This window comes from Papaver somniferum, unplaced genomic scaffold (genome assembly GCF_003573695.1).
Source record: "Papaver somniferum cultivar HN1 unplaced genomic scaffold, ASM357369v1 unplaced-scaffold_132, whole genome shotgun sequence".
NCBI classification, from domain to species: Eukaryota; Viridiplantae; Streptophyta; class Magnoliopsida; order Ranunculales; family Papaveraceae; genus Papaver; species Papaver somniferum.
In genome coordinates, this window is record NW_020622381.1 from 15,871,413 (window position 1) to 15,898,577 (window position 27,165).

Below are 27,165 nucleotides of genomic sequence, written 5' to 3' on the forward strand. Positions count from 1 at the left end.
AATAATGGGTCTGTAACAAGTTGTTTTTTCTGTTCACTTGCATTTTAATTTGTACTTTGGAAACATGTTTTATGGGTTTGGAAATCCTTATGATGTCATTAGGTTCCTCTTATAAAAGTAGAAAAACAACTAGTGTGGCATCGGGTTGTTTCTGTCCCACATTACAGCCTTGACTTATCCTGTTAAATATTCTTCTCCCAAAAAGTAAAAAAATAAAAAATGTAACAAGAAATTGAGCCCTCCATGCAAAATACTAGTAACATGCTCCTTGCCCCACAGAAACACCCACCTTCTCTCATCATTTGGTACAGAAGAGAGTATGAGAGCTTTTTCACCTATCAGTGAACCCTGAATCTCACAAAGTTTTCCTCAACCCATGTGATTAGAGATGCTTCTTTTCTACATAGTCTTCCTTCCTTTTGTGATTAAGTTATTACACCTTTCGTCTAATACCTTTTGGAATACTTTAAAGCCTCTTTTTCTGATAAGGACTCGGCTACTTTCATGTCTCATTCAAACTAGATAAGAAAATTGGGCTCAGATTAAGATCAACATTGAGTTATATGGACTTTATACAAGGTTAACAGAGGGTTTTTCCTCAGCTCTTTACTTTTAGTTCACATTTGGTTCTATGGTAAAATTAGATGATTCGGATAACAACCTGAAATTTCTAGTTTTGAGCAAACAATGCCTGCGCACAGAACTGTTCTTCAGTCAATATTCCTTTTGGTCTATTTTAGTTAGGACTGACAACTAAACATGGACCCAATTCACTTGGATATTTACAGTCCTTAGCATTTTGGTAGCTCGGTTGTACCCATCAAAGAAAGGGACTGAACAAGAACACATAATATCTGACTTGTGTAGATTAACAATAGTGTTGAATCAATATACTTTAAACATACGATATTCCAAACAAATAAGACATACTTCTTTAAACATATGATGAATCCATACAAAAGTATGCACGGCCATATCACGCAACAACCGAGAATTTCGTCAAAAGCTTAATCAGTGAATGCACGTCCAAATCAAAACAACCAATTTTCCTTCTGTGTTTTAATGAATTTTGTACTCCATTGTTATCGACAGACGAGTACAATTTGTAATTACAACTTACTGTGCACCAGATAAACATAAACATGGAAACCAGTCAAAAAATGTAGACGAAGGTAAATGGTGAGCAGGAGCACAGTTCTACCAATAACAGTGTACAATTCACCAGCTGAAGGGAAGAACCGACCTAAGCTATAGCTGTAGAATGAATGCTTTGACACTAAGCTATGTGCACCTTCAGTCAAAGAGTTGGTATCTTGGGATCTGTACCTGAGAAATCAAAATTTCTGTTGTTGTCAAAGGATGAAAAAATCTCAATTGCTCATCTTTTTACTCGAGCTATTTGATATCCTGATCTGCTTGGTGCCATCTTCAACTCGACAAAAGTAATAAAGAGATATCAAACAGATTATGACATCGGTAAGGAGTAGGCCGACCGCATCAAACACAAATTTCGGAGCAAAGAATCCCCATACCTGTAAATGAAGCAAGCAATGTTAATAGATCAATTACTTCAGAGTAGAGAGAGTAAAAAGAAGTGTTTACCATCAAATGCCTTCTCTGTATCGTCACACATATTACTGTGAGCATGGTTGTTATTGAAGTAATGAGTCCATACATAAGAAACACCTGAAATGTACAAGATGAAGAGAGGAACATATAATGCAATGTCAATTATACGAAACCCAAAACCAGTAAGCAGGAAAAGAAGTCCATTTAAGCAATTGCGATGTGTCATCCACAGAGAACATTCACCTGAGATAATTTCACAAAAAAGATCCCCCTTCCTTGGGTCCTCCCAGTAGCCTGTGAATATGGATACTGAAGGACAACAAGTAATGGAAGGCCGAGAATAGGAAGGATGAGAGAAACACCAAATGCATCAATTGTAAGAAGGATAGCTTGGCGAATTAGGTTGAACTCATCAAACTTGAAAAATGAATCCAAAATTAAACTACTATCATATTCTGCATCTAAACCTGCTATATAGTGGTAAATATAACAATATATTGCATAAAATTCAAGGATAAGAGCACTCATCCTATTATTTAAAAGATGAACCAAGAGACCAGTGGACTTGTTTGTTTTTCGGTAGCAGCACACAGACTCAAGTGAAAACATGGAATCTATAAACTTTTAGACTAGAAAAAATATAAAAAGATAGAACAAGAGTTCGGAATCTTTGGTCCACTTACCCAATAAATGCAGCACCATATCGGAGACCATCAAAGGCACACCTGCAATAACCTTGGATTAGTAAATAATTGGGGAAGGTTCTATGAAAATTTACAGATTGCTGCCTAAAGGTGCTCTCTGCCAAGTTTAACACAAAAATGTCAGCCTCCAAGTTACAAACATACAAGTCAAAAGGGTCTTACCAATGACCAGTAGAAGAAAATAGACATACAGCAAAAAGGCTCCACTGGGTTACTGGAAGAGGATCAGCAGTAAATACTCCAATGCCATTCTTGGTCTTTACCTCCAATTGTCCAAATCTTGTTATGCACCACCTGCCAAATGTGGATATTATTAACACAAAGCAAAATTACACCAAACAAAATAGCACTCTGATGTGTGTCAAATTAAAAAAGGGGGCATGATACGTATCTACTCAAGGATGGAGTTTGCGGATCATTTAACAATTAAAGAAATTTAGAATAACAAATTCAAAATTTAAGAAATATACCTCCGGTTATGCATGCCAAAGCAATCAACGGTCCTTGCCGTCCCAATAATAATATAACTGTTGAACTACATGTTAGAAAAAACGCTTTAAAATTACCAATTTTTCCATGGACTGTGTTTTGATCCCTAGACCTATTGCCCATTAGTTGTTTTTTCTTTTGAATAGATAAAACAATAGTCCCACATTGACTAAAATCTAAAGAGTTTTAGACATAAATACCATAGAGTTGGCTATAAGGGCATGGCCCTTGGGTCATTAGACTTTTGTGCTTGGGGGGGAGGCTTGGACTAGGGCAAGGTTGCCTTTCCCGTACGCGCGGTGCTTCGCACAGAAGCACGCACGCCGCCGTCCGGTCGGTCGGGTTCGGGTGTGGGTGTGGGTTCATTAGATCCTATCTTTTTGCTGAAATTTTTGGTACGTGTTTTCCACACAAGTAGAAGAATCTTTTCTTTGTCTGAACGTGCTTGTCTTGGCTTCTTTGTCTGCACGAGTTTTCTCCTGACTTCTTTGTCTGAACGTGCTTGTCTTGGCTTCTTTGTCTGTACGTGTTTTGTCCTGGCTCTCTTGTATGTACGTATTTGGCTTGGCAGCAACACACTGCTCCATGCCTGTCAAAACAACTTTTCTTGCACTATCTTTAACCCAACATAACCAGTTTTTCCTGTCATACGCATGGGTTTTCTTTCTTGTTTGTAACTACACAAACACTATATAAGAGAGTAGTTGTAATCTCATAAGACATACCACAGAGAAATATCTCTTCTACTCTCCCTCAGTTTTTCTATAAACATCTCTTCTACTTTTTTTAAGTTCTGCCAAGCTCTAAGGGTACCCTCATTGTATGCTACATTGAGGGGTACTAACTGTAGTTGTATCCTGGAGGTGACTCGCCAACTGCTGTAGCATCTCAGAGGAGTGGCAGGCGATATTGCCTTTAGGACAGCGTAGTCTACGTGCCTCTACATTCTCTGTGCAGCACACATCAGCAACATTATTTTGTGCTAAGTATCTTCTTCTCAGTTACTTTATTAGTATTTTTCTCAACAATCTAAAGGCAATATCCTCTTTACTATATTTTGTAACAACATGGGAAAGAGTACTGTAGACAAACCCCCAAAGTTTAGTGGCAAAGACTTTAAACGATGGCAGTCCAAAATGTTATTCTTCTTAAAAGACCAAAGGCTAGATGAAGTTGCCTTAGAAAGACCCTCAAGAAGGCTTCATGACCGTGGTTATGAAGATAGACTGGATAGGTGGACTAGGAAAAATTACATGTGCAAAAACCATATTCTTAACTGTCTGGATGACTCCTTGTACGACTTTTATAATGCAAAAGATAATTTTACTGCTTTTGATTTATGGGAAGCCCTAGAAGAAAAATATCTTGCTGAAGCTGCTGGAAGCAAGAAGTTCTTGGTGGCTAGGTTCCTGGAATATAAGATGACTGATGAAAAGCCTGTTGTAGAACAATTCGTCGAACTCCAGCTACTCATCAACGAAATTCTTGCTGAAGGCATGCATATTGATGAATCTCTACAAGTATCCGCAGTGATTGAAAAGCTACCACCCTCATGGAACGAGTACAAGAGGAGGCTGCGACACAAGAATCGTGAAATCACCATGGTGGAGCTGGGGAAAAAGATCCAGGTGGAGGAACTTCTGTGCTGCAAAGACAAGAGCCTGATGCTGAGCAAAGACATGTCAAACAAAGCTCATGTCCTGGACGATAATGCTGCGTCAAAGAAAAAGCACGGAGAATCCAGCAAAAATGGTAAACGTAACAAACATCGTAACTCCAAAGGTAACCATCTTAAGCCAAAGGGTGGTGTCTCCAAAAACACCATCAAAGGCGACTGCTATAACTGTGGGAAAACTGGTCATATGGCCAAGGACTGTAGGGCACCTAAAAAGACCAAAAATGATCCTAAACAGAAAAATAAGGCAAACGTAGTAGATGATTCTGGATATTTTACTGGCATGGTGTCTGAAGTCAACCTTGTCTCTAATGTGACCAATGTGAGAGACTGGTGGCTTGATTCTGGAGCCACTAGGCATGTCTGTAAGTTCAGAAATGCTTTCTCCTCCTATAACAAAGTAGGAGACGATGAGAAATTGTTTATGGGAAACTCTTCTACCTCTAAAGTGGTAGGAAAAGGCAAGGTTGAATTGAAGCTCACTTCAGGAAAAACTCTCGCATTGAATGACGTGTATCACGTCCCGGACATATGCAAGAATCTTATCTCAGAAACCATCTTACTTGGAAAAGGTTTTAAATTTGTAGCTGAGTCTAACAAAGTTGTAATCTCTAAAGGTGGTGACTTCGTAGGAAAAGGATATGTCACTGATAACATGATTAAGCTTAGTGTACTTTCTTTGAACTTGAATGATAATGCATCTTCTTCTGCTTATGTTTGTGACTCCTCACATGTTTGGCATGATAGACTAGGACATGTTAATTTCAAATCTATTGAAAGACTTGCTAAATTAGGCTGCATTCCTAAAATAAACTTTGACAGAGGTCATAAATGTGAAATTTGTGTTGAATCTAAATTTGCTAGAAAACCCTTTAACAAAAGGTTGAACGTAGTACAACTCCCCTAGAACTAATCCACTCCGATTTGGGAGATTTGAAATCAACACCAACTAGAGGTGGGAAAAAATGGTACATCACTTTTATAGATGATCACTCAAGATACTGTCAGGTTTATCTTCTTAGAAGTAAAGATGAAGCCCTAGACGCTTTCAAATTATATAAACTTGAAGTAGAAAACCAAAGAGGTGTTACTATTAAAACTCTTAGGTCGGACCGAGGCGGTGAGTATGTGATACCTATAGGAGAATTCTGCAAACTTAATGGCATCATTCATGAAACTACTGCACCTTATTCACCTGAGTCGAATGGAGTAGCTGAAAGGAAAAACCGAACACTCATAGATATGGTGAACGCTATGTTAGCTAGTTCAGGGCTACCTTCGAACCTGTGGGGGGAAGCAATTCTCTCTGCTTGCTATATCTTGAACCGAGTTCCATTTAAGAAATCCGACAAAACTCCATATGAGTTGTGGAAAGGAAGACAACCGTCCTATGCATACTTTAAAGTGTGGGGGTGTGTTGGCCAAGGTGGCCACTCCTCGTTCCAAGAAAACCAAAATAGGACCAAAAACTGTAGATTGTGTTTTCCTAGGATATCCTGAGCACACTAGTGCTTATAGGTTCATGGTAATTGGTGAGAACACCATAATGGAATCCAGAGATGCAGTGTTTTTCGAACACATTTTCCCTTTAGGGTCTGGACCTCATAAAAGGGTCCGCGATGATCTCTCAGATGTTCCTTCGACTAGTCAACCCCGTCTCTAGATGCTGAAACCGAACCTAGAAGAAGTAAGAGGGTCAGAACCAGGAGAAAGGTTTCGGTCCAGATTTTGTGACTCTTACGGTAGAGTCTGAACCCCAAACCTATAAGGAAGCTATGACTTCTCCGGAAGCTCCCTTCTGGGAAGAAGCTTCAAATAATGAGTGGGATTCCATTCAACAAAATGAAACTTGGGAGCTTGTAGACTTACCTCCTGGTAGTAAAACCATAGGTTGCAAGTGGGTCTTCAAAAGGAAACTTATAACAGATGGAACTATAGAAAAACACAAAGCTAGGTTGGTAGCTAAGGGGTACAGACAACAGGAAGGATTAGATTTCTTTGACACCTATTCACCGGTCACTAGAATCACTTCTATCCGGATGTTGATTGCTATTGCTTCTATTTATGATTTGCATATACATCAGATGGATGTTAAAACTGCTTTTTTATATGGTGAATTGAATGAAGAAATTTATATGGACCAACCGGAAGGTTTTGTTGTGAAAGGTTTTGAAGATAAAGTATGCAAACTGAAAAAATCTTTGTATGGTTTAAAACAAGCACCTAAACAGTGGCATGAAAAATTTAATCATGTAATGATATCTAATGGCTTCAAGGTTAATGAATCTGATAAATGTGTTTACATTAAATCTGTGGACGATTCTCATGTTATTGTGTGCCTATATGTTGATGATATGCTCATATTAGGAAGTAACCTTGATAGTATCAATACCACTAAAAGCATGCTTAACGAAAACTTTGACATGAAAGACTTAGGCCCTGCTGATGTAATCTTAGGGATGAAAATCAGAAAGATGTCTGATGGATATAGTCTTAGTCAATCTCATTATGTTGAAACTGTGCTTAAGAGATTTAATCATGAAAAAGCTAAACCTGCAACTACTCCTTATGATCCCAATTGCAAATTGAAAAAGAACAAGGGTGAGGGTATTTATCAACTTGAGTATTCTCGTGTTATTGGCAGTCTTATGTATTTAATGAACTGTACAAGACCTGATATTGCTTATACTGTGAGTAGATTAAGCAGGTACACTTGCAACCCTGGGCAGGATCACTGGAATGCTCTCTACAGAGTTCTACGGTACCTGAGAGGAACTTCAAACTATTGCCTAAGTTTTGGGAAGTATCCTGCTGTGCTAGAAGGGTATTGTGATGCTAACTGGATATCAGACTCAGATGAGTGCAAATCCACTAGCGGGTACATCTTCACACTTGGTGGTGCGTCTGTGTCATGGAAGTCTACCAAACAGACATGTATAGCTCGATCCACCATGGAGTCTGAGTTTATAGCCTTGGAGAAAGCTGGAGAGGAAGCTGAATGGATACGAGGTTTCCTGGGTGGAATTCCACTCTGGCCCAAGCCTGTGTCTTCGATCGCAATCCATTGTGACAGTCAAGCTGCTATTGGATGCGCAAAGAATAGTGTATACAACGGAAAGTCTATACATCTTCGAAGAAGACACAAGACAGTGAAACAACTACTCTCTACTGGCATCATCTCTATAGACTTTGTAAGGTCTAAAGAGAATATTGCAGATCCTTTGACGAAAGGGTTATCTAGAGAGGTAGTTAGATCCACATCGAAGGGGATGGGACTCAAGCTCATAGAATAAATCGCCATGAAGGACACTCAACCTTGTGAATGGAGCTCCAAGATCAAGGTTCAATGAGATAACTAAAATGGAGGCACATTTCGAGAAAGGATAATAGACTCGAAGACGCTTTTGCTTTCATCTCAAGTATGATGACATATCCAACTGCGAGATGCATAAAAATACAATCACTTCTGTCACCATCAGTTAACAAAGAAGAGGAAGATGTGGATGTGATTGTCATAGATAATGAAAAAGAAGAACAAATAAATAATGTCGCAGACTGGAGAATGGAGCTTCACGCATATTTGGCGAAAGGAGAAACACCAAGAAATAGATTGGAAACACACAAGTTAAAAAGCCGAGCAACGAATTATGAATTAAGAGATGGGTTGTTATACCGAAAATCCTTTAGTGGACCATCACTCAGATGTTTGACACGACAGGAAGGAGAAAAGGTGATGAAAATGTTACATAGTGGAGACGCTGGCAATCATAGTGGAGGAAGATCTTTGGCACATAGAGCAAAAATGCAAGGTTATTACTGGCCATACATGCATGAAGATGCAAAACAAATATCAAGACGTTGCGAAGATTGTCAGCGGCATGGAAAGAAGATACATGCACCAGGAGCACCATTGTCATCTTCAACCAGTGTGTGGCCCTTTGGAAAATGGGGCTTAGACATTGTGGGGCCATTTTTACCAGGAACTGGACAAAGAAGATACTTAATAGTCGCAACAGATTATTTCACAAAATGGACAGAAGTGAAGGCAGTACAACATATTCGCGACAAAGATATCTTTACATTCATATTCGAAAATATCATTTGCAGATTTGGAATTCCTGCACAGTTGGTATCTGATAATGGGAAACAGTTTGAGGGGCAGACATAGAAATGTTACTAATGCATTCAAGATAAAATGTGGAAAGTCCACTCCTTGTATCCACAAGCTAATGGGCAAGTAGAAGCAACAAATAAAACAATTGCAGATATATTAAAGAAGAAATTGGAAGGACATCACAGATCATGGTGCGAACAAGTACATAATGCAGTATGGGCTTATAATACAACTAGAAGAGAAGCTACTGGAATGTCACCTTTTTGTTTAACATGGAGTTGAAGCGGTGTTACCAACAGAAGTTGTTATTCCGACAACAAAAAGAGAAGCTTGGGAGAAAAATCTTAGTGCGGGTTTAATTTAAACAAACTTGATGAATTAGAAAAAAGAGAAAAAGCTTTACAACATATGGAGAATTATCAGCGAAGATTAGCTCGAGAATATAATAAACGTGTCAAATACGTGAATTTCAACCAGGAGATTTAGTTCTGCGAGAAACACCAATATATCAGCGAGAAAATGGTGGAAAATTAGCGAAAAAATGGGATGGACCTTACATCATAAGGAGATAGTTGGAACAGGAGCTTATAGATTAATGGACCCAGAAGGAAGAGATGTTGGTCATAGATTAGATAGACCATGGAACAGATTGTACTTGAAAAGATATTATCCGTAAGAAGCTTTGAGAAGTTATGAATTCTGAAAGAATAATTGCAGGATTATTCATGACAAAACAAGATCATGATGTGCGAAATTTTCGCAGAGAACAATGACATAAAAGAAAGGGGCGAACCTTTATGGCGTACACCCTAGTTCGCGAATAAAATTTCGCAAGAGGCAAATGTAAGACCTAAAGTACGTCATATTAGGGGGTACCTGTTACATGACTCAGGGAAAGGCTACCGCCACCGGAACCTGAGTCATGGAGATTTGGGGTCAATAAAACCCATCCGGGAGAGGCACCTTGGATTCTCAACTTAAGCATATGACTTAGGTTGGGCGACTAAGGTAATAAGGACTCTCCCAAGGAGTGCAGATCTGATCAAGGCGCCGAGGTACACGGTTGAGTCAAGAGTGCCGAGGGCGTTTGAAGCGTCCTTGCCATTCTTGACAAGTCTTGGCTTATACTGCACTCGGCCTGAAGAAAACCCCACTTAGGGTGCAGTCTCGTAACCATAAGCCCTATAGGTAAAAGGGATAAGAGGCTGCGAAAACAACTGGTTGTTGTTAAGACTGGATGGGAGGAGCTAACCTTGTATGGTATAAGTACGCCTCCTTGAAGGGGAAACCAGGGGGAAGATAAGGGCGGCACCCTCTATTAGGGAGATGATAAGTGTCTTAAGACGCAAATATCATGAGGCTTATTATTCGCAAGGATAATTAGCTTGTCATATTTTTGCAACAATCCTGAAGAGGCAATAATACAAAAGAAAAAGATAAGATGAGATCAATGGGTTTTCGCATGCAAGTGCGAAGACGTCCTGCGATTTCATCGCAAGACGGAAATGTCATGGGGCTTTATTTTCGCAAGAATATTTAGGCCTGTCATATTGTCGCAACATTCCTGAAGAGGCCATAATACAAAAGAAAAAGTTAAGACAAGATCAATGGGTTTTTGTATGAAAGTGCAAGGACGTCCTGCGATTTTGTCGCAATGACAAGAGATGGCATAATAAGACCTTTAATTAGGAAGGAAAAATAAGACCATATAATAAAACAAACTAATTATAAGCATTCATAAAAGATTATTTTTTGCAAGAAAGATAATGAGAGGCAAGTATGGGAATCAATATACAAGAAGCATTATCTTTCTTATCAACAAAATATTAAAAGAAAAAGTTGACTCCAAATTCGATTGAAAAATGTAGCTCTCAAAAGTGATAAAAATAATATAACTCAAGAAAATAAAGCTAGAAAAGAAGCTCAAGCTTCAATATCAATATCAGTAGCAGGAGATGACAGAAATTCTTCGCCAACATTCTCGCAAGCTTCTCCTTCATTTCGGCTTTGATCTTCGCCATGACTAGCATTTTGATTATCTCCAGCAATTACTTGATTAGCATCTTGATTATCGCCAACAACTACTTTTTCAGGAGAAATTTCTTTCTCATTCTGATTAACACCAGCAGATACTTCTTTAGAAGGAACTTCTTCTTCATCTTCCAGGAAATTATCCTCTGCACCGTTTTCATAATCGTAATCACTATCAGCAGGAAGAGGAACTTCATCATCATCTACTTCTAAAGGATCAATTGATGTAGGAGGAAGAGAGTTAGACAATAAAATGTCATTTACAAGGACTTCATCCCGGAGATGAACTTGGCGAAGAAGTGCTCTTTGATGATTCCTATCTTGAATATCCTTAAAATAAGCAAGATAATCAAGTCTTCTTTCTGCCCGGTCACGAGAACCAGTAAGGGTAGAGACGAGTAATGCATTCTTTTTGCGAATTTTAGCATATTTAGCCTCCAGATCAGAAATAGAAGAATGAAGATTCTTCTCAGACTCTGCGAAAAATAGAATACAAAATTTTATTAAGATAAGGAATTCAGAGAGATGTGACAAAGAAAAGATAATTAAGGCAGTCAAACTATTATGACTACCTTCCTTTTGCGAAATAAGATGTTGAATCAAGGATAGACAACTATTCTCCCAATGATCCATTGCGTCATCAAATTTATCTCCAATTAAACCTTTAAGTCGAGACTGAAGATTTTTCTCTTTAGAAACAAGGAAGGCATTTTTCTTCGCAAGAGAAGAATAAGATTCTTCTAATTTGGAATATTGTTCTTTAAGATGATTTGCCTTCACACTTAAATCTATTCTACCTTGAATGAGTGTATCTCTTTCAGCGATAGATGATTCTGTTACTTCTTTAAGTTCATTTCTTAAAGAGCGAAGAGATTTCTCTTGGTCAGCACACACTTTTTGGAGAATATTAAGTTATTGCGAAGATATCGCCATCTTGTTTAAATAAACTCGCTTCTCTTGAGATAAGGTTTTATTCTCATCTGATAAAGTTTTCATCCCTAAATTAGCTTTGGTTAAAGAATAATAAAGACGAGATACTTCATTACTTTATAGATCTTGTTTTTCAACTAATTGAGTATTTTCATTGGTAAGATTATTTATTTGATCAAGAGAATATGAATAGAGATTATCTAATTGGTTATATTGATCCATTAAGACTTCTTTATCAACACGGGCTTCTTCAACAACAGATTCAAATTGATATCTCTCCATTACTCGTTTCTGATTTAATTCTTAACATGCGAAAGAGGGATTTAAAGGATAATTAAACAGGGGAAAGATAAAACCATCGAAAAGGAAAATTAAAGACATAGATGAGGAAATCATACCTCTTAATTCATCATTCTTCTTGCGAAGATTATCACGATCCAGCAAAACATTCTGAAGTTTCGGATTTTCAAGACGAAGAGCATTACATTCTTTTTCTAAAGCTGTCTGCGAAGCAGCTTTGTCAGAACCCAAATGCTTGCTCAGAATTTCATAAACATTAGACTTGATGGGATCAGTAGAAGACTTCTTTCCATCATCCAGAATCTCAGATAAAACTTTGAAAGCAATATCTATCCCTTCCACGGTCTCTTTCGACAAAGGAGGAGACTTAGGTAGAGAACTAGTAGAGATAGAAGGTTGAGAAACATTCTCATTGGGAAGAGAAGAGGCTTCATTCGCGGAAGGAACCACAAGGGGAATTTCAGTCATAGAAAGATCAACTGGAGAAATGAAATCAGAGGCAGCATTCTCGCGAGTTGGAGATAAAGGTTTATCTTGCGAATATGTCGCAGGAGATTTGGAAGAAATGAAGTCAGAAGCAGCGTCTTCACGAATTGGAGATAAAGATTTATCCTGCGAAGATGTCGCATGAGATTTGGAAGAAATAAGTAGATGGAAGGGAACAAAAGTTGGAACAGCCTTGAGGTGTCGAGATTTCTTGTGAGGTATATGAAGATCTTTATCACCCTGCGAATTACAATCTAGATAAGAAACATAAGCAACAATATTGTTATTAGAAAAAGATAGTGTTTCTTACTACCTTCTCATTCGCAGACTTTCTTTTATGAACGACAACTTTATGCTGTGATTTGGGATTGTTAGGATTTTGAACTATAAATTTAGTGTTGGAGCCGCTTTTGCTGAAATAACAAGAGTATGGGAATCACATAAACAACATCACATAAGGCAATAAACAAGATTAATTTCAAATATATCAATTTCATCAAAACTTACAAGGAAGAAAAGAGAAGACTGACCTTGATGAATCCATGAAAAATGATAGTAGGGAAAATTATCTTGAAGAAGATCACGAACTATGAAGATCTAATTTGAAGATGAAGAAGAATTTAAAAAGATTAAAGAGGAAAGAAGAAAAGTTGCAACAATGGAGCTTGCAGAAGAACGACGAAGTTGCAGAGAGAATAAAAAGAAAGAAGAAGAGGATGAAAAGAAATATATATAGAGGGAATTTTTCCTCGAGAAAATAAACATGGTTAATACGGAAAGATTTAAGCGGTTAAAAAGTAACGGTTACAAAAGACGTGTCGAGAAATAAATGGAAGAAAGAATACGTGTGATAAATGCAGAATATGAGAAGATAAGTGGTTGCGTCATTTCTCACATCATTCTCTACTTTGCAGAGAAGATATGAGAAGAGGCAAGATGTAGGATCAGAATCTCGCAATAATTATATCTTAGCGAAGTTATCAATGGTATTGCACAAGAGCGTCGCAGAACAATTTCAGAAACGACGTCAGCAAGGATCATGAGAAAGATGTGATAGTCTCGCGAAAATTAGAAAGCTTGCGAAGTCAACATTTGTAAGGTTGCGAGAATGTCGCAAACCATATCCGAAAATAAAGGACAAATTAGTTGTCATCCACTATGTATTTCCTTTATAAATAGTCATTCGAGTTGTAAAGGAGAGACAAGTAAATAGGAGAGAGAAGTAAATAGGAGAGACAAGTAAATAGGAGAGAGAAAGTTCAGAACAAAGATCATTCTAGATTTTCTTTATTTTCCTTGTCTTGTAAGAACATTCAGAATTTAATCAATAAAATTAAGAGCGTTAACCTAAATAAGTTGATCAACAATGAAATCATATGACGGGTGTAGTGTAGGATTTCCTGCAACTACAGTTTCAATCGCTGACCGTTAACCTTTGAAGAACTACTACCATCCGGTGTCTCGATCTCAACAGCTCCATGAGGAAAAACAGTACGGACTACAAAAGGACCGGTCCACCGAGAGAGTAACTTCCCAGGGAATAGATGCAAACGAGTATCATACAGAAGAAATTTTTGACCTGGAGAAAATGACTTTTTTAAGATATTTCTATCATGCACAAGTTTCATTTTGTTCTTATACTCTTTAGCACTATCGTATGCATCTCTACGAATCTCTTCCAACTCATTGAGATGGAGTTTCCTATGGGCTCCTCCCTTGTCAAGGGAAAAATTTAGCTGCTTAACAGCCCAATAAGATCTATGTTCTAACTCAACAGGTAAATGACATGCCTTGCCATACACAAGACGATAAGGCGACATTCCAATGGGGGTCTTAAACGCAGTACGATAAGCCCATAAGGCATCAGTAAGCCTAGACGACCAGTCTTTCCGATTAGGATTAACTGTTTTCTCTATTATAAATTTTATCTCGCTATTGGAAACCTCTACCTGACCACTAGTCTGTGGATGATACGGGGTAGCTACCTTATGTGTAATACCATATTTCTTCATCAGAAGCCTAAAAGGCCCATTACAAAAGTGCGACCCTCCATCACTAATTATAGCTCGCGGTGTACCAAAACGTGTAAGTATATTATTTTTCAAGAACTCAATCACAACCCTATGGTCATTGATTTTACACGCAACCGCCTCAATCCACTTAGAGACATAGTCTACATCGACAAGGATGTATAGGTTACCAAAAGAATTAGGAAACGGACCCATAAAGTCAATACCCCACACATCAAAGACCTCAACAATTAGAATCGGGTTCAAGGGCATCATGTTCCTACGGGAAATGGTTACTAATTTTTGGCAACATTCACAAGTAACACAGTAACTGTGGGAGTCTTTAAACAACGAAGGCCAATAGAATCCACACTGCAATATCTTAGCAGCAGTCTTCTTAGCACTAAAGTGACCCCCACAAGCATGATCATGACAAAAGAAAATAATACTGGACTGGTCACTCTCAGGTATACATCTCCTAATAATCTGGTCTGGAAAATACTTAAACAAATAAGGATCATCCCAAAAAAAGTGCTTAACCTCGGATAAAAACCTAGAACGATCTTGTTTACCCCAATGTTGGGGCATTCGACCAGTAACAAGATAATTCACTATATTCGCATACCAAGGTGCTTGGGTAACAAAGAAAAGTTGTTCATCAGGAAAACTATCCCTTATAGGAAGGGAATCATCAGGGGAATCAACAACTAGCCTAGACAAGTGGTCTGCTACTACATTTTCGGTACCCTTTTTGTCTCTAATATCTGGAGAGAACTCTTGCAACAAAAGGATCCACCTAACCAATCTAGGTTTCGTATCCCTCTTAGACAAAAGATATTTCAAAGCAGCATGATCAGTATATATGACGATCTTAGAACCTAAGAGATAGGGTCTAAACTTGTCTAAGGCAAACACAATGGATAACAGTTCCTTCTCGGTAGTGGTATAGTTCAACTGGGCATCATTCAGAGTTTTGGTAGCATAGTAAATCACATGAAGTAATTTGTTTTCTCGCTGACCTAGCACAACACCAATAGCATAATCGGAAGCATCACACATGATCTCAAAGGGTAAGTTCCAGTTGGGTGCCTGGACTATGGGGGAGGTAGTGAGTAAAGTCTTAAGCTTCTCAAAAGCCTCTAAACAAGCATCATCAAAGACAAACTTAACATCTTTTGCAAGCAAATTGCAAAGAGGTCTAGAAATCAAGCTAAAATCCTTAATGAATCGATGATAAAAACCTGCATGCCCTAAGAATGACCTAATATCTCTTACGGTTTTTGGGACTTGTAAAGTCTTGATAAGGTCAAATTTTGGCTTTATCTACCTCTATACACTTATAAGATACGATATTCCCTAAAACAATTCCTGATTGAACCATGAAATGACATTTCTCCCAATTAAGCACTAGATTCTTTTCCTTACACCTAGTCAACACTAATGACAAATGATGCAAGCACTCATCGAAAGACGAACCAAACACTGAAAAATCATCCATAAAGACCTCTAAAAACTTTTCTACCATATCGGAAAATATGCTCATCATGCAACACTGAAAAGTCGCAGGGGCGTTACATAGCCCGAAAGGCATGCGTCTATACGCAAAGGTACCAAAGGGACAGGTAAAAATAGTTTTTTCTTGGTCTTCTGGGGCAATAATGATCTGATTGTAGCCTGAGTAGCCATCTAGAAAACATTAATGACTATGTCCAGCTAATCTCTCTAGCATTTGGTCGATAAAGGAAAGGGGAAAGTGGTCCTTCCTAGTGACCTTGTTCAATTTCCTATAATCAATACAAACACGCCAACCCGTGGTCACTCGGGTCGGGATTAACTCATTGTTATCATTCTGGACTACAGTAATACCGTATTTCTTAGGAACAACCTGAACGGGGCTGACCCACTTACTGTCTGAAATGGGGTATATAATGCCTGCATCTAACAGCTTAAGACGAACTACTTCTTTCATATTAGGGTTTAGTCTTCGTTGCATCTCCCTAGAAGGTTTGTTATCTTCCTCTAAATAGATCTGATGCATACAAACAGTAAGACTTATACCCTTAATGTCTGCTATGGTCCACCTTAAAGCTTCCTTGTTGTTTTGAATGACGGTCACTAGCCTGCTTTCCTAATCACTATCCAAGTCGGAAGCAACAATCACAGGTAAAGTCTCAGACGGGCCTAAAAACACATACTTCAGGGTATATGGCAATGGTTTTAGGTCCAACTGAGGAGGCTCTTCTAACGAAGGAACTAGGGTAGACTTAGAAACTGGTAGTGGTTCGAACTTAGGTTTCCATCCGTTACTAGTGTCTAAAAAGGGGTTGAATCTAACAAAGCATTCACCTCATTAATCACATTATCATCATCGAAATCAATCCCACGGTGAGCTAGGCATTTCTCTAACGGATCTTCGAACAAAGTGTTTGGTAATGACTCCTCGACTAATGTTCCTATCATGTTTACCTCTTCTATGCTCGAGTCATCTAGTTCAGAGGGTAGCTTACTAATATGAAAGACGTTCAGCTTAATAGTCATATTACCAAAATAAAAATTCATAATACCAGTTCGACAATTAATGATCGCATTGGATGTTGCTAAAAATGGGCGACCTAAAATCACTGGTATCTGGTTCTCTGGGTCAGGGACAGATTGGGTATCTAGGATAACAAAATCCACTGGATAAATAAACTTGTCGAACTCAATAAGAACATCCTCGATCACACCACGAGGAATTTTAACGGACCTATCAGCTAACTGAAGTGTCATCTGGGTAGGTTTCATATCACCAAGTCCTAGCTTGAGGTACACATGGTATGGAAGTAAATTCACACTGGCTCCTAAGTCAAGCAAAGCTTTCTCAACACGGTATTTACCTATTGTGCAAGAAATGGTAGGGGACCCTGGTGTAGATGGTGGATTTTCGACAAGGGATAAAATCGTAAACTCATAATTATACGAAGCTCTGATCCAGCAATCAGACGTGAGTATTGAGACACAGGTCTCTCATCGAATTCTCAATGGAGAGTACTTTCTCTCATAGTACATGTAGATATGTAGTCTCGCGACTGGAGAACGGCATATCTCATGAATACTGAACACTTTCAGTGATTATTTCTATATAGTATCACGAGATGGACCGCTCCTAGACAGCTTGCTCTGCTAGTATAGAGCGATAACGTCTTCAGGAACAAAAAACAAGTTTACCCTGACTATATAAAGGATGTGACTTACCGAAAAGCTCATATCGAGATAATTAATGCTCCTAGACAGCTTGCTCTGCTAGTATAGAGCCACAAAGTTAATTATTCCTAATTACAATTGCTCTTATTCCATGGTCGAATCCACGACTGGTCCCATGGAATGGCAATAACAATTGCTCCTATTCCATGGTCGAATCCACGACTGGTCCCATGGAATGGCAATAACAATTGATCTTATTCCATGGTCTAATCCACGACTGGTCCCATGGAATGGCAATAACAATTGATCCTATTCCATGGTCGAATCCACGACTGGTCCCATGGAATGGCAATAACAATTTATCCTATTCCATGGTCGAATCCATGACTGGTCCCACGGAATTGCAATAACAATTGTTCTGATTCTATGATCGAATCCACGGCTTGATCTCATAGAATAACAATAACTATATTATCTTATTAATCCGATTTCATGATCGAATCCACAACTGGTATCATAAATGGTAATAGATAAATCTTAATTACTCCGATTCTATGGTCGAATCTACGATCCCATGGAATGGTAATGCTCACTTTATTATTCTGAATTCGTAGTCGAATCCTCAGCTGATCCTATGAATTAATAATAAACATCTTATTACTCAGTTTTGTGAATTATTCTCCATTGAAATCCACAATTAGTAATAAATGATCAACAACCGGGCGTCTGAGCTACCTCTAAGAAAGCCATGATTCAAATGGTGAAGGTGTATTCAACAACGATACACTAACAGTCACCGCACGAACGAGTATTTCAAAATACAACGAAACGATGAACCTATGCAAAATAGGGAAGAAAATAATAAATAATTAAAAATATTGACCAGGGTGCTGGGAGCACGGACACACGACCGACCGACCATGTCGTGGTCAATCCCACGCCAGTTTTATATTTTAATGCATTTTTATTATTTTCCATGATTTGATGAAAATTCTCTCATTTTATCAAATCTCCTTCGTCTCGAGGAAACTCCTCGGTTTCATGGTACTTCCATAAATCCATAAAAAATAATATAAAATTAAGAAAAGGAGTGTGGGGCGTGACCATTGGCCAACCGGCCATGCCTTGGTCCCAACCGGCCCCACACCCCACGGTTCCTTATTATTTTATTATTATTATTATTTCTCTAATTTCATGAAAAAACTCCTTGATTTCATGGTATTTTGCACAAATCACCAAATAATAATAAAATAAATTATGAAAACTTGTGGGACCGGGCCCTGGCTGGCCGGCCATGCCCTAGCCGGTCCCACACGTCCCTTTGTTTATTATTTTATTATTAATTTTCCTTGAATTCATCAAATTCCTTGATTTCATGGTATTTCTCTCAAATTAGGAAAAATTCCCTCAATTCATCAAAAATACATGAAAAATACACAAAAATTAGGGAAACTCGTGTGACCGGGCCCAAGCCGGCCGGCCATGCCTTCCACGGTCCCACACGCCCTTGTTTTTATTATTTTAATATTTTTGCTTCCCTGAACTCATGAAAACTCCTTCAATCCATGGAAACTCCCTAAATTCATCAAGTTTCTCAAAATTCATGAATTTTTCATAAAATCATCAAAATATTATAAAATTAAGGAGAAGGCACCACGGGACCGTGGTCATGACCGGCCGACCGTGCCTTGACCATGGCGGTCCCACGCCTCCTCATTCCTTATTTTATAATCATTTTTCATCATCTCATGGTGTTTTTCCTCAGTTTCGTCGAAACCCTAATTTTGGCATATTTTCTCGAATGGATGCTCAATTGCACGCCAGAAAATATCAAAATTCTCAGGACTGAGACGCGGATGCCTTGGGGACACGAGCACGCTATCTTTACCGACCAAGATTGGATCTTTGGCTCATGGAAGCCGGTCCCATCAATTTTCACAGTTTTGACCTAATTTGCACAATTGCTCGTATTAGGTCCAAAACTCTTCCAAACACTTTGGATTTTCATGAAGTGATCGTCAGGAGGTCACGTGACAACCCAGGGCTGGTTTTATGACCCCATTGTCGGTCCCTCACTCCGTCATAATTAATTAGGTTTTCTCACCTAAGGCTCAGAGGAGCATTTTCGAATAAATGATTAAACCATCATTTAATCATTCTTTCAACAACAAATCGTCAACTCTTCAGGAGTTCTTCGTATTTTCTCAAGTGAGAATATGGATACTACATGGTTGATCCATGGTCCCATGTAGTCGCTCCCTCCTTCGTCCCATGGTCAAAATTCTGACGAACCATGAATTGATCATCAATTGATCAAATTAGGGTTTCTGAATCCAAGGATCATCATTCCAGATTCCAACCTTAATAATTTTACGACGACCTCATGGTCATTAATTTTATTAATTATGATCGGTTCAACGACCAGTATTCTAATTAATATTTTTGGTACGCTGCCAATAATCCATCAGATGAGCAACACATGCTCAGACGATCAAATATTCAACAATTCATCACATGAGCAACACTTGCTCAGATGATAAATATTTGCTCAAACCAAGGGATATTGGTTCAACAATCAATATTCAACGATCCATCGAATGAGCAATACTTGCTCACTTCATCGTAAGAACTATACCTCTGTCTCATGACATGTTCAACTCATGAGTTTCAGAATATCATGTTCAACTCAGCAACTACATGGACTCATCGTCCCATCAAACCACGAAGTCATCAATTGACTAACATACCACGAGACGTCAATCGTGTCACTTTGGGGGGATATCACTTAGGGTTTTGGTCTGGCGGTCTACGGCACGTGTGTTCAAACACACGATGGAATGTGAGCAAGTCGTGCAATCAGTTGAAGGAATTCACGAGGTAGTGGGTGGAAAATCGACCAAGTCTCCACACGTTGAGCAACTGGTTTCAAACACGATCTCCACTTCCCTATTCCTTGATTCCATCAACTGTCACACTTCATGGGATCATGGTGTCTAAAATTCCAGCAATATAAATAAGTCTCTGAATCATGATTGAATTATCAGCATCATCGGCATCAACAGTATCATCAATCTCACGTCAAAATAACAACACGAGATCATCAACTCATCAATTGATCAACTACTCTCAATTGAGCAATTTCAATCATTCAGAGCTTATCATATTCAGAATTCACACACCCAAAATCTTTGATTACCATTGATTCCACGCATTTCTCAGCTTCCCTCCTGCAGATCAACCCATCCTCTCTTGTGACCGAATTTACTCTGGAACGGTCATTGTCTTGATTTACGCCGGAGTACTACAGATTGATCTCTCGTATCTAAATCACCCCCTTTGCATCGGTGCATCTGTGTGAGGTTTAACATTTCGCTCGGTTCGAGGAGTCTCCTCCGTACGGTCGTCTCCTCAATTCCTTAAAAACCAGCAAATCTTTTTTCCCCATCTACAGATTGGCGACCACAGTGGGAGATTAATCTCTCGGTTGCAATCTCAAGCTTTCACAAGATGGTTGATCTTAGGTCACGCACGATCGCATATCCTAACATAAATGATACTAACACTAGTAACGACACTAATGATGATATTCAAGAATCCATTCCTGCTTCCAACAATGCGGTGGCGTCACTCCTCATCAGACTGGAGAACATCCCCTGTTTGGTCGTTCCCCTGAGGAAATCAGAGAAAACCCACCTACCACTGCTGATCTCATCAAAGTGCAAGAGATTCTTGCAAAGAATCAAACCGATATGGCTACAACACAGAAGGAGCCATTTAATCAACTGAAAGCTCTCACTGATACAATGTCATGGAAGACCCCAGTAAAAGGAAAAGAGAAGGAAAAATCCTCAGAAGCTGATCCTGAGGTAATTTCGATTCATACAGTAGATGATGATGAAGTCCGCAAAGCTGCAGATGATCCATCGGCGAAGGAGTCATCAAACTTCATCACTCGGAGGATTTGGAACGCCTTATGGAGAAACGTGGAAAGGACAAGACCCCCATGTCCATCGTCACCAGTCTCCATACCCTGCTGCTACGCAGAGGATTCCTCTTCCAAAAGGTTATATCTCTCCAACCTTTACTTTGTACGACGGAACCGGCAATACTCAAAAACATATTTCTGGAATTATTGGGCGAACACGAGCACAACCATGTCGTCCGTCTGAAGAAATTTTCAAAGTCTCTGACAGACAGAGCATACACCTGGTACAACAACATCGCACCAGGAAGTATCACCGATTTAGGAGAGATGATTAATGGTTTCTACAGAAAATACTTCTTCGTGTCAGAGCAAGTCACTCTCTCTAATCTAGGAAGGATGTTTCAGAGGAGCAACGAACATCTTGATGATTATGTGAAAAGGTTCAAATTTCAAGCCTTGGACTTCCATGACCCAACGTCACATCGCAGCAACTAGTAGACTTGTGCATCAACAGAATGATCCCGGTCTACAGAGCCTTACTGGAAAACCTCTGGTTCCATGCTTTCTCAGAGTTTTATGAAGCAGCCAAACGATCCGCGACTACTGCACCTGCTTTCCTGAAAAACAAAGTCTGCAAGATCGAAGAACCTCGAATCAGCCGACGCCTAGTCAGCAATCAGTGCAATCTCCAGCCTTCGACAAACATTGTTGCTGAAAGAAGTGAAAGGAAATCCTATACACGACATCATATCGCTTCTCCAACATCCAAGACTCCTCTAAAGGCGCAAAAGATAACCAACCTTGAAATGCACAAACCTCGACCCGACATCAAAGAACGGGGAAATGATCGGGGACTCAAACTGCCATCTTTCAACTGAAGAAGTGATCGAGTTACTGGAATTCTGGGTTTAAGATGATGTAATCTATTGTTCATCATAGAGGGACAACTGAAGGAAAAATGGAGAATCCTAGGTACCGCCGTCTTCATAGACTCATCAATCATCTAACAAGTAAATGCAACATATAAGGTGGATCCACCATGGCTTCAACTGAGGAATGAAGGAGTACACAAGAATCCTCTCTCAATCGGAACCTTTACACTCTCCGAACAACCAGTCGAAGAAGCAGTTCAATCGTTGATCGAGCATATCTGTGAATTGCTCTATTCATCAAAGGCACAAAGGAAAGACATGTTCACAACACCGAATCATATTGTTTCAGACGTCTTTTCATCCTGGAAAACTCCTTGAAACCTTCATCCATAGACAAGGAGATGCATGACCGGGGACTTCTTACCACAGTCAATCTCAGAAGAAACGAATTTGCAAGAACGTTGATCGATGCTGGCACCGCCATCAACAACATTCCACTGAAAACCATCAGATCCGCAGGCATCACTCGACAAGAAGCCGCTCATGTTCCCGTCTCAGAGACCTTGAAGGAGCACTCGGAAATACTTCTGGCTACGTCACTCTCAAAATGAACATAAATCCAAACTGGGCAGAAACCATGTTTCACATAACCAGGAAGATCCAGGAAATGACATGTCCTTTAGAAGAACGTGGATCCACGCTGAAAAAATGGGTACCTACAAAGCGCCTCTGGTTACACATCTCTCCAACGAAGAAATTTCTGATCCAGAAGATTTTACGGAATACCATCATCAGAGCACTTGGAGAAATTTCGAACTTTGACGAGATTGAAGCAAGAACCTACAAAAGATGCATAGACATTCATCAAGAGGTTACACACTCAGGCAAGTCTCATTCCTCTCGTGTCTACGTCATTTATTTCTTCACATGCTATCCTAGCATGGGGACTCAATTCTGCTAGAAACTCTGCAAGACGTTGTGAATGGTAGCCTCTCCAAATCGAGCACCGAACATTCATTACCGAGATGATGTCCAAGCATGGAAAAGAATACTTTGGGCGTTTCTCCATAGCTTTGCAGGAGCGTCCATGTGTGCCACAAAATCAGAAAACTCTGATGGCTGCACAAGTGTTGAATCTTACTACCGCAACGAGAAGAATGCTGCATCAACAGAAGATACTCAGGGCCGAGATGATCAAAGCTACGACATTTGATGATTAAGGGATATGATGCTTCAACAATCAAGCATCTAAGGAGCCTTCAAATTGTAATCCCAATCAAAGAGTACATCTTCGATAATGGCGCCTCTGGCTTCAACACAAATATCTCTACACTGATTCAACACCAACACGATCAAAGTATTACTAAACTACAATCGATAAGTCTTCATTATCCCATGATAATACTTCTGAAGCAGATGCAACATCATTCATACATGGATGGCATTAACTCCTTCAACATACACTGGACAACCTGAGGTGATTCCGTGAAACTTCATCAATGATAGCAAGGGAATGATACCCTAAAACTATGTTCTAATTTTCCTGCAAGTATACAGGGTTGTTATAGCTAGTAAATAAGCAGGGTAAGTCCTCAGGGACAAGGAGGGAACTGATGTTGTTTTTCTAATATTTTCCTAACTAATTTCTAACCTACAGTGACAATGACTAAGGAATTTGGGATATGAGAGGGACTGCTAGGCTTTGAATCCACCTCTAGCCCTATACTAAGCATTCAACTGAGTATGATACTCTTGTCCTTGTAACAGATAAGGAAGAAGTATCAAGTCCATCACTTACCTAAGGTGTTTCACCAATGGATAGTTCAATCGCAACTAAAGTATTAACCCGGAGCACTAATTCTCTAATCAAGCACAACTAGTCAAAGGATTAACAATAATATATCAAACATGAGTTGCAGTTCAATTAACACAATGTTATCCTAACTACAATGGATGCTTGACATACATTGTGAGAGAAGAGTATTGATGCACTGAGATTAAATCTATCATACAACATTTTAAGCATTCAAGAATCACACAAACAGCATAAATAACATAGTACAAATCTATGGTTTCATCTCAACCTTAACTTAGTGAACTAAAACATGATCAAATCATACTACTGGATGAAACAGATGAAATAGTAAAATTACAGAACACTAAGAGCTTGGTGCTCCGGCTAGCCCGGGCATACCCACACACACACAATACCATCTTCTATTTATAGTTTTACATGAAATCCCTAATTTCTAAACCCTAATTTTGAAAGAACCCGAATTTTGAAAATCGAGAATTCACTCACTGATTCTTAGAATTTGTCTCCTTTGCTCTCTTTCTCATCCTTCCTTTCCTCTTCTGCTACGAACCCATGCCTTCTTGGTCTTCTGTGCGCTCCTATTTAACCCTAGCTTCTCAATGCCTAATTCATAGCATCCAGGAATGATGCTAGGAATGAGAGAGAGGGAAACTAGGGAGATGGGTTTTTGTCGGGTGGTTGTGGTTGTGGAACTCGAGGGATGGGAGATGGTGGAGCAGACGCTAGTGGTGTCGGGGATAGGGATTTGCAGGCTCTGCAATTTTTGGGAAGAAGGGGAAGAAGAGATCGAGAGAAGAATGGGTTAGGGGCTGTTTGTTTTGGGGTATAGGTATTCTAGGTTATGGTGTTGAGCGGGCTCATCAAATTTTGATGTCAGCGAAGGGAAGATGTTGGATGAAAAGATGAGAGAATGATCCAACGGCGCGATGGAAGTGGATGTGGAGCGACCGTTGGATATGGAATATATCAAAACTGACGGTCCAAGATGGAGTTAGGTGCTATAGTGTTAGACAGGAACATCAAAGCTCGATGTACTCTGATGAAGCGACCGTTAGATGATGGAATGGATCCAATCTGACGGCTAAGGAGAGAAGCGGGTTTGGGTTTGGATTTTGGGTTTAGGATATGGGTTTTGGTTTAGGAAATGGATTTGGGCTTAGGTAATCTTGATCCCACTTCTTCTTTAAGAACAATTTCTTCCTTGTTAAGCCCATTTTCATCCTTGAGTCTTCCATACCGCATTCTTCACTTCTTTTCCGCTAGAGTTTCCTTCGGTTTTTTCCCGTGTCTTTGCTCTTTTCGCTCCGTGAGTTAACCAGGCTTTATTTAGTACCTAAAAATGCAAAATTAATCGAGAAAAGTATTTATTCTTGAAAACAACGAAAACACGGAATATGGGATAAAATGGAGCGTTAGTGCACAAATGATGAGTTAAATGCCAATAAAAAGGTGCAAATATATACAATATTTGGCACTCATCAATCAACGGGGACTTCTCTACATCACAAAACCCTGCATGACTGAGGAACTTCTTCTCTTCACCGATCCAGAATGGAGATTTATGCTGCTATCTTCCACAACAATGTGGATTCACTTATAAAGCCGCTTCACGGTACAGTCATGCTTTCAAGAGCACTCAGGTTGAACTCCCAGTATACCGGATTCTCAACTCACTAACTAGTTCTTCAATATAAATGCTCACCGAATGGAGGAGCAACGAATAATCATGGTTCCAGCCTTTTTCGATCTCTGGAGCAGCTCTAACCATAGCATCGACATCATCAAGGATATATGGTGGAAATCCTTCCATGGTCTCAGCATCAATAAGAATATATGGAGAAAACTCAATCGTGATCTCAGCATCAACAACGGGAGAAACATCCTCATGACATGGCTTCACCAACTAACCGTTCTCTGAAGTGTTACACATGAAGCGGGCATCTCCAAGCACTAATGATTCATATCAAGGTATCTAGACGTGAAAACACGTTAGCATGAGCATCTTCCGAAAGCTTGCATGGTGGACGGTCACAAGCCAAAGTCTTCTACAAGATGTTCTACAGATAAAGTACAACATACTTCGGCCCATGGGTTTACAAAAACGTACCAATGAGTGAGGAATAGGACAATACTTCCTCAACAAAAGATGTTCTTATATGGCTCTTCTACAACATACCAAAAGGGCGCATCAATCGGACATACGAGATAAAAGATATGGCCTTTACTGTCAGGTCTACGAGATCTGAAAAATTTGTACGGGATTACAAATTACAAATGTGCACGCCTCGTTGGCTGACTTCTACAGCTCAAAATTGAGTGATTCTTTTCTCATGTGATAACTCAATCTCTTAGATTCAAAAGTTGGGGTCAAGCATCGAATTACGATGTCGTATGAGGTTTCTACAACTTCCATAGCATACAACGCGCAACCAGAGATTCGTGGACGAGATTCATAACTTCCACAGTCGATCGGTGTCCACCAGGTCTTTTCGCTAAGTCCTTCATCAAGGTACCTCCAACTTCGACCACCTAGGTCTTTACATCGATTTTTCTACCCGGGTCCTCTATCTAGGTCTTGACTGAAGAAGGGAAAACGAAAGAGGGAGATTCAACAATATACTGGGGACTGTCGGTCCACCGATCATGACGATCAATTTCACATCCCAACACTCGTGGTGCCGGGCTCTCCAGTGCTAATCATTCATCATAAATGGAATGCTACCACCGGGACATGAAACCATGGTCATTACATCATCCCCTATTGAGAGCAACCTCAGTTATGGTCCCATGACCAGGGTTTCAGAAGTAATGTTTCTACGACTGACAGAAACAAGGTGGTAATCAAGTACCATGCTCATGTGCCAATCAAGGAGTCCTGATCTCAATTGAATCAATGGCATCAATCCTTCACCAACCATTCAATACACAAGCGAATGGTCTAAAGACGCAACATGAGTGTTTTACAACAAGCCCGTCTGATTAAATTTTATGCTGTCTTGTACAAACGGACGATCTGGGACCAATTGGTAAAGAATATAGGCATGGGTCATATACCATTTTCT

The 27,165-nt window shown here is 39.4% G+C and overlaps 1 protein-coding gene across 1 annotated transcript; it reads right to left on the reverse strand.

Annotated features, from left to right (window-relative positions):
• Positions 1–1,031: 1,031 nt before the first annotated feature.
• On the reverse strand, positions 1,032–25,913 carry LOC113332860 (GPI ethanolamine phosphate transferase 3-like). Its single transcript, XM_026579359.1, has 7 exons — positions 25,806–25,913; positions 2,744–2,808; positions 2,436–2,567; positions 2,253–2,294; positions 1,813–2,098; positions 1,603–1,686; positions 1,032–1,532 (listed from the first exon to the last, which is right to left on the reverse strand). The coding sequence occupies exons 1-7, from the start codon at positions 25,911–25,913 to the stop codon at positions 1,371–1,373; spliced, it is 879 nt and encodes a 292-aa protein (XP_026435144.1). The 3' UTR covers positions 1,032–1,370.
• Positions 25,914–27,165: the final 1,252 nt, after the last annotated feature.

Coding starts and splice junctions, on each gene's coding strand:
- LOC113332860 (XM_026579359.1), bottom strand. CDS start 25,913: ATGGAAGGATTTCCACCATATATCCTTGATGATGTCGATGCTATGGTT. Junction 2,568..2,743: donor TTTGGCATGCATAACCGGAG/GTATATTTCTTA, acceptor CACATTTGGCAG/GTGGTGCATAACAAGATTTG. Junction 1,533..1,602: donor TACAGAGAAGGCATTTGATG/GTAAACACTTCT, acceptor CTTCATTTACAG/GTATGGGGATTCTTTGCTCC.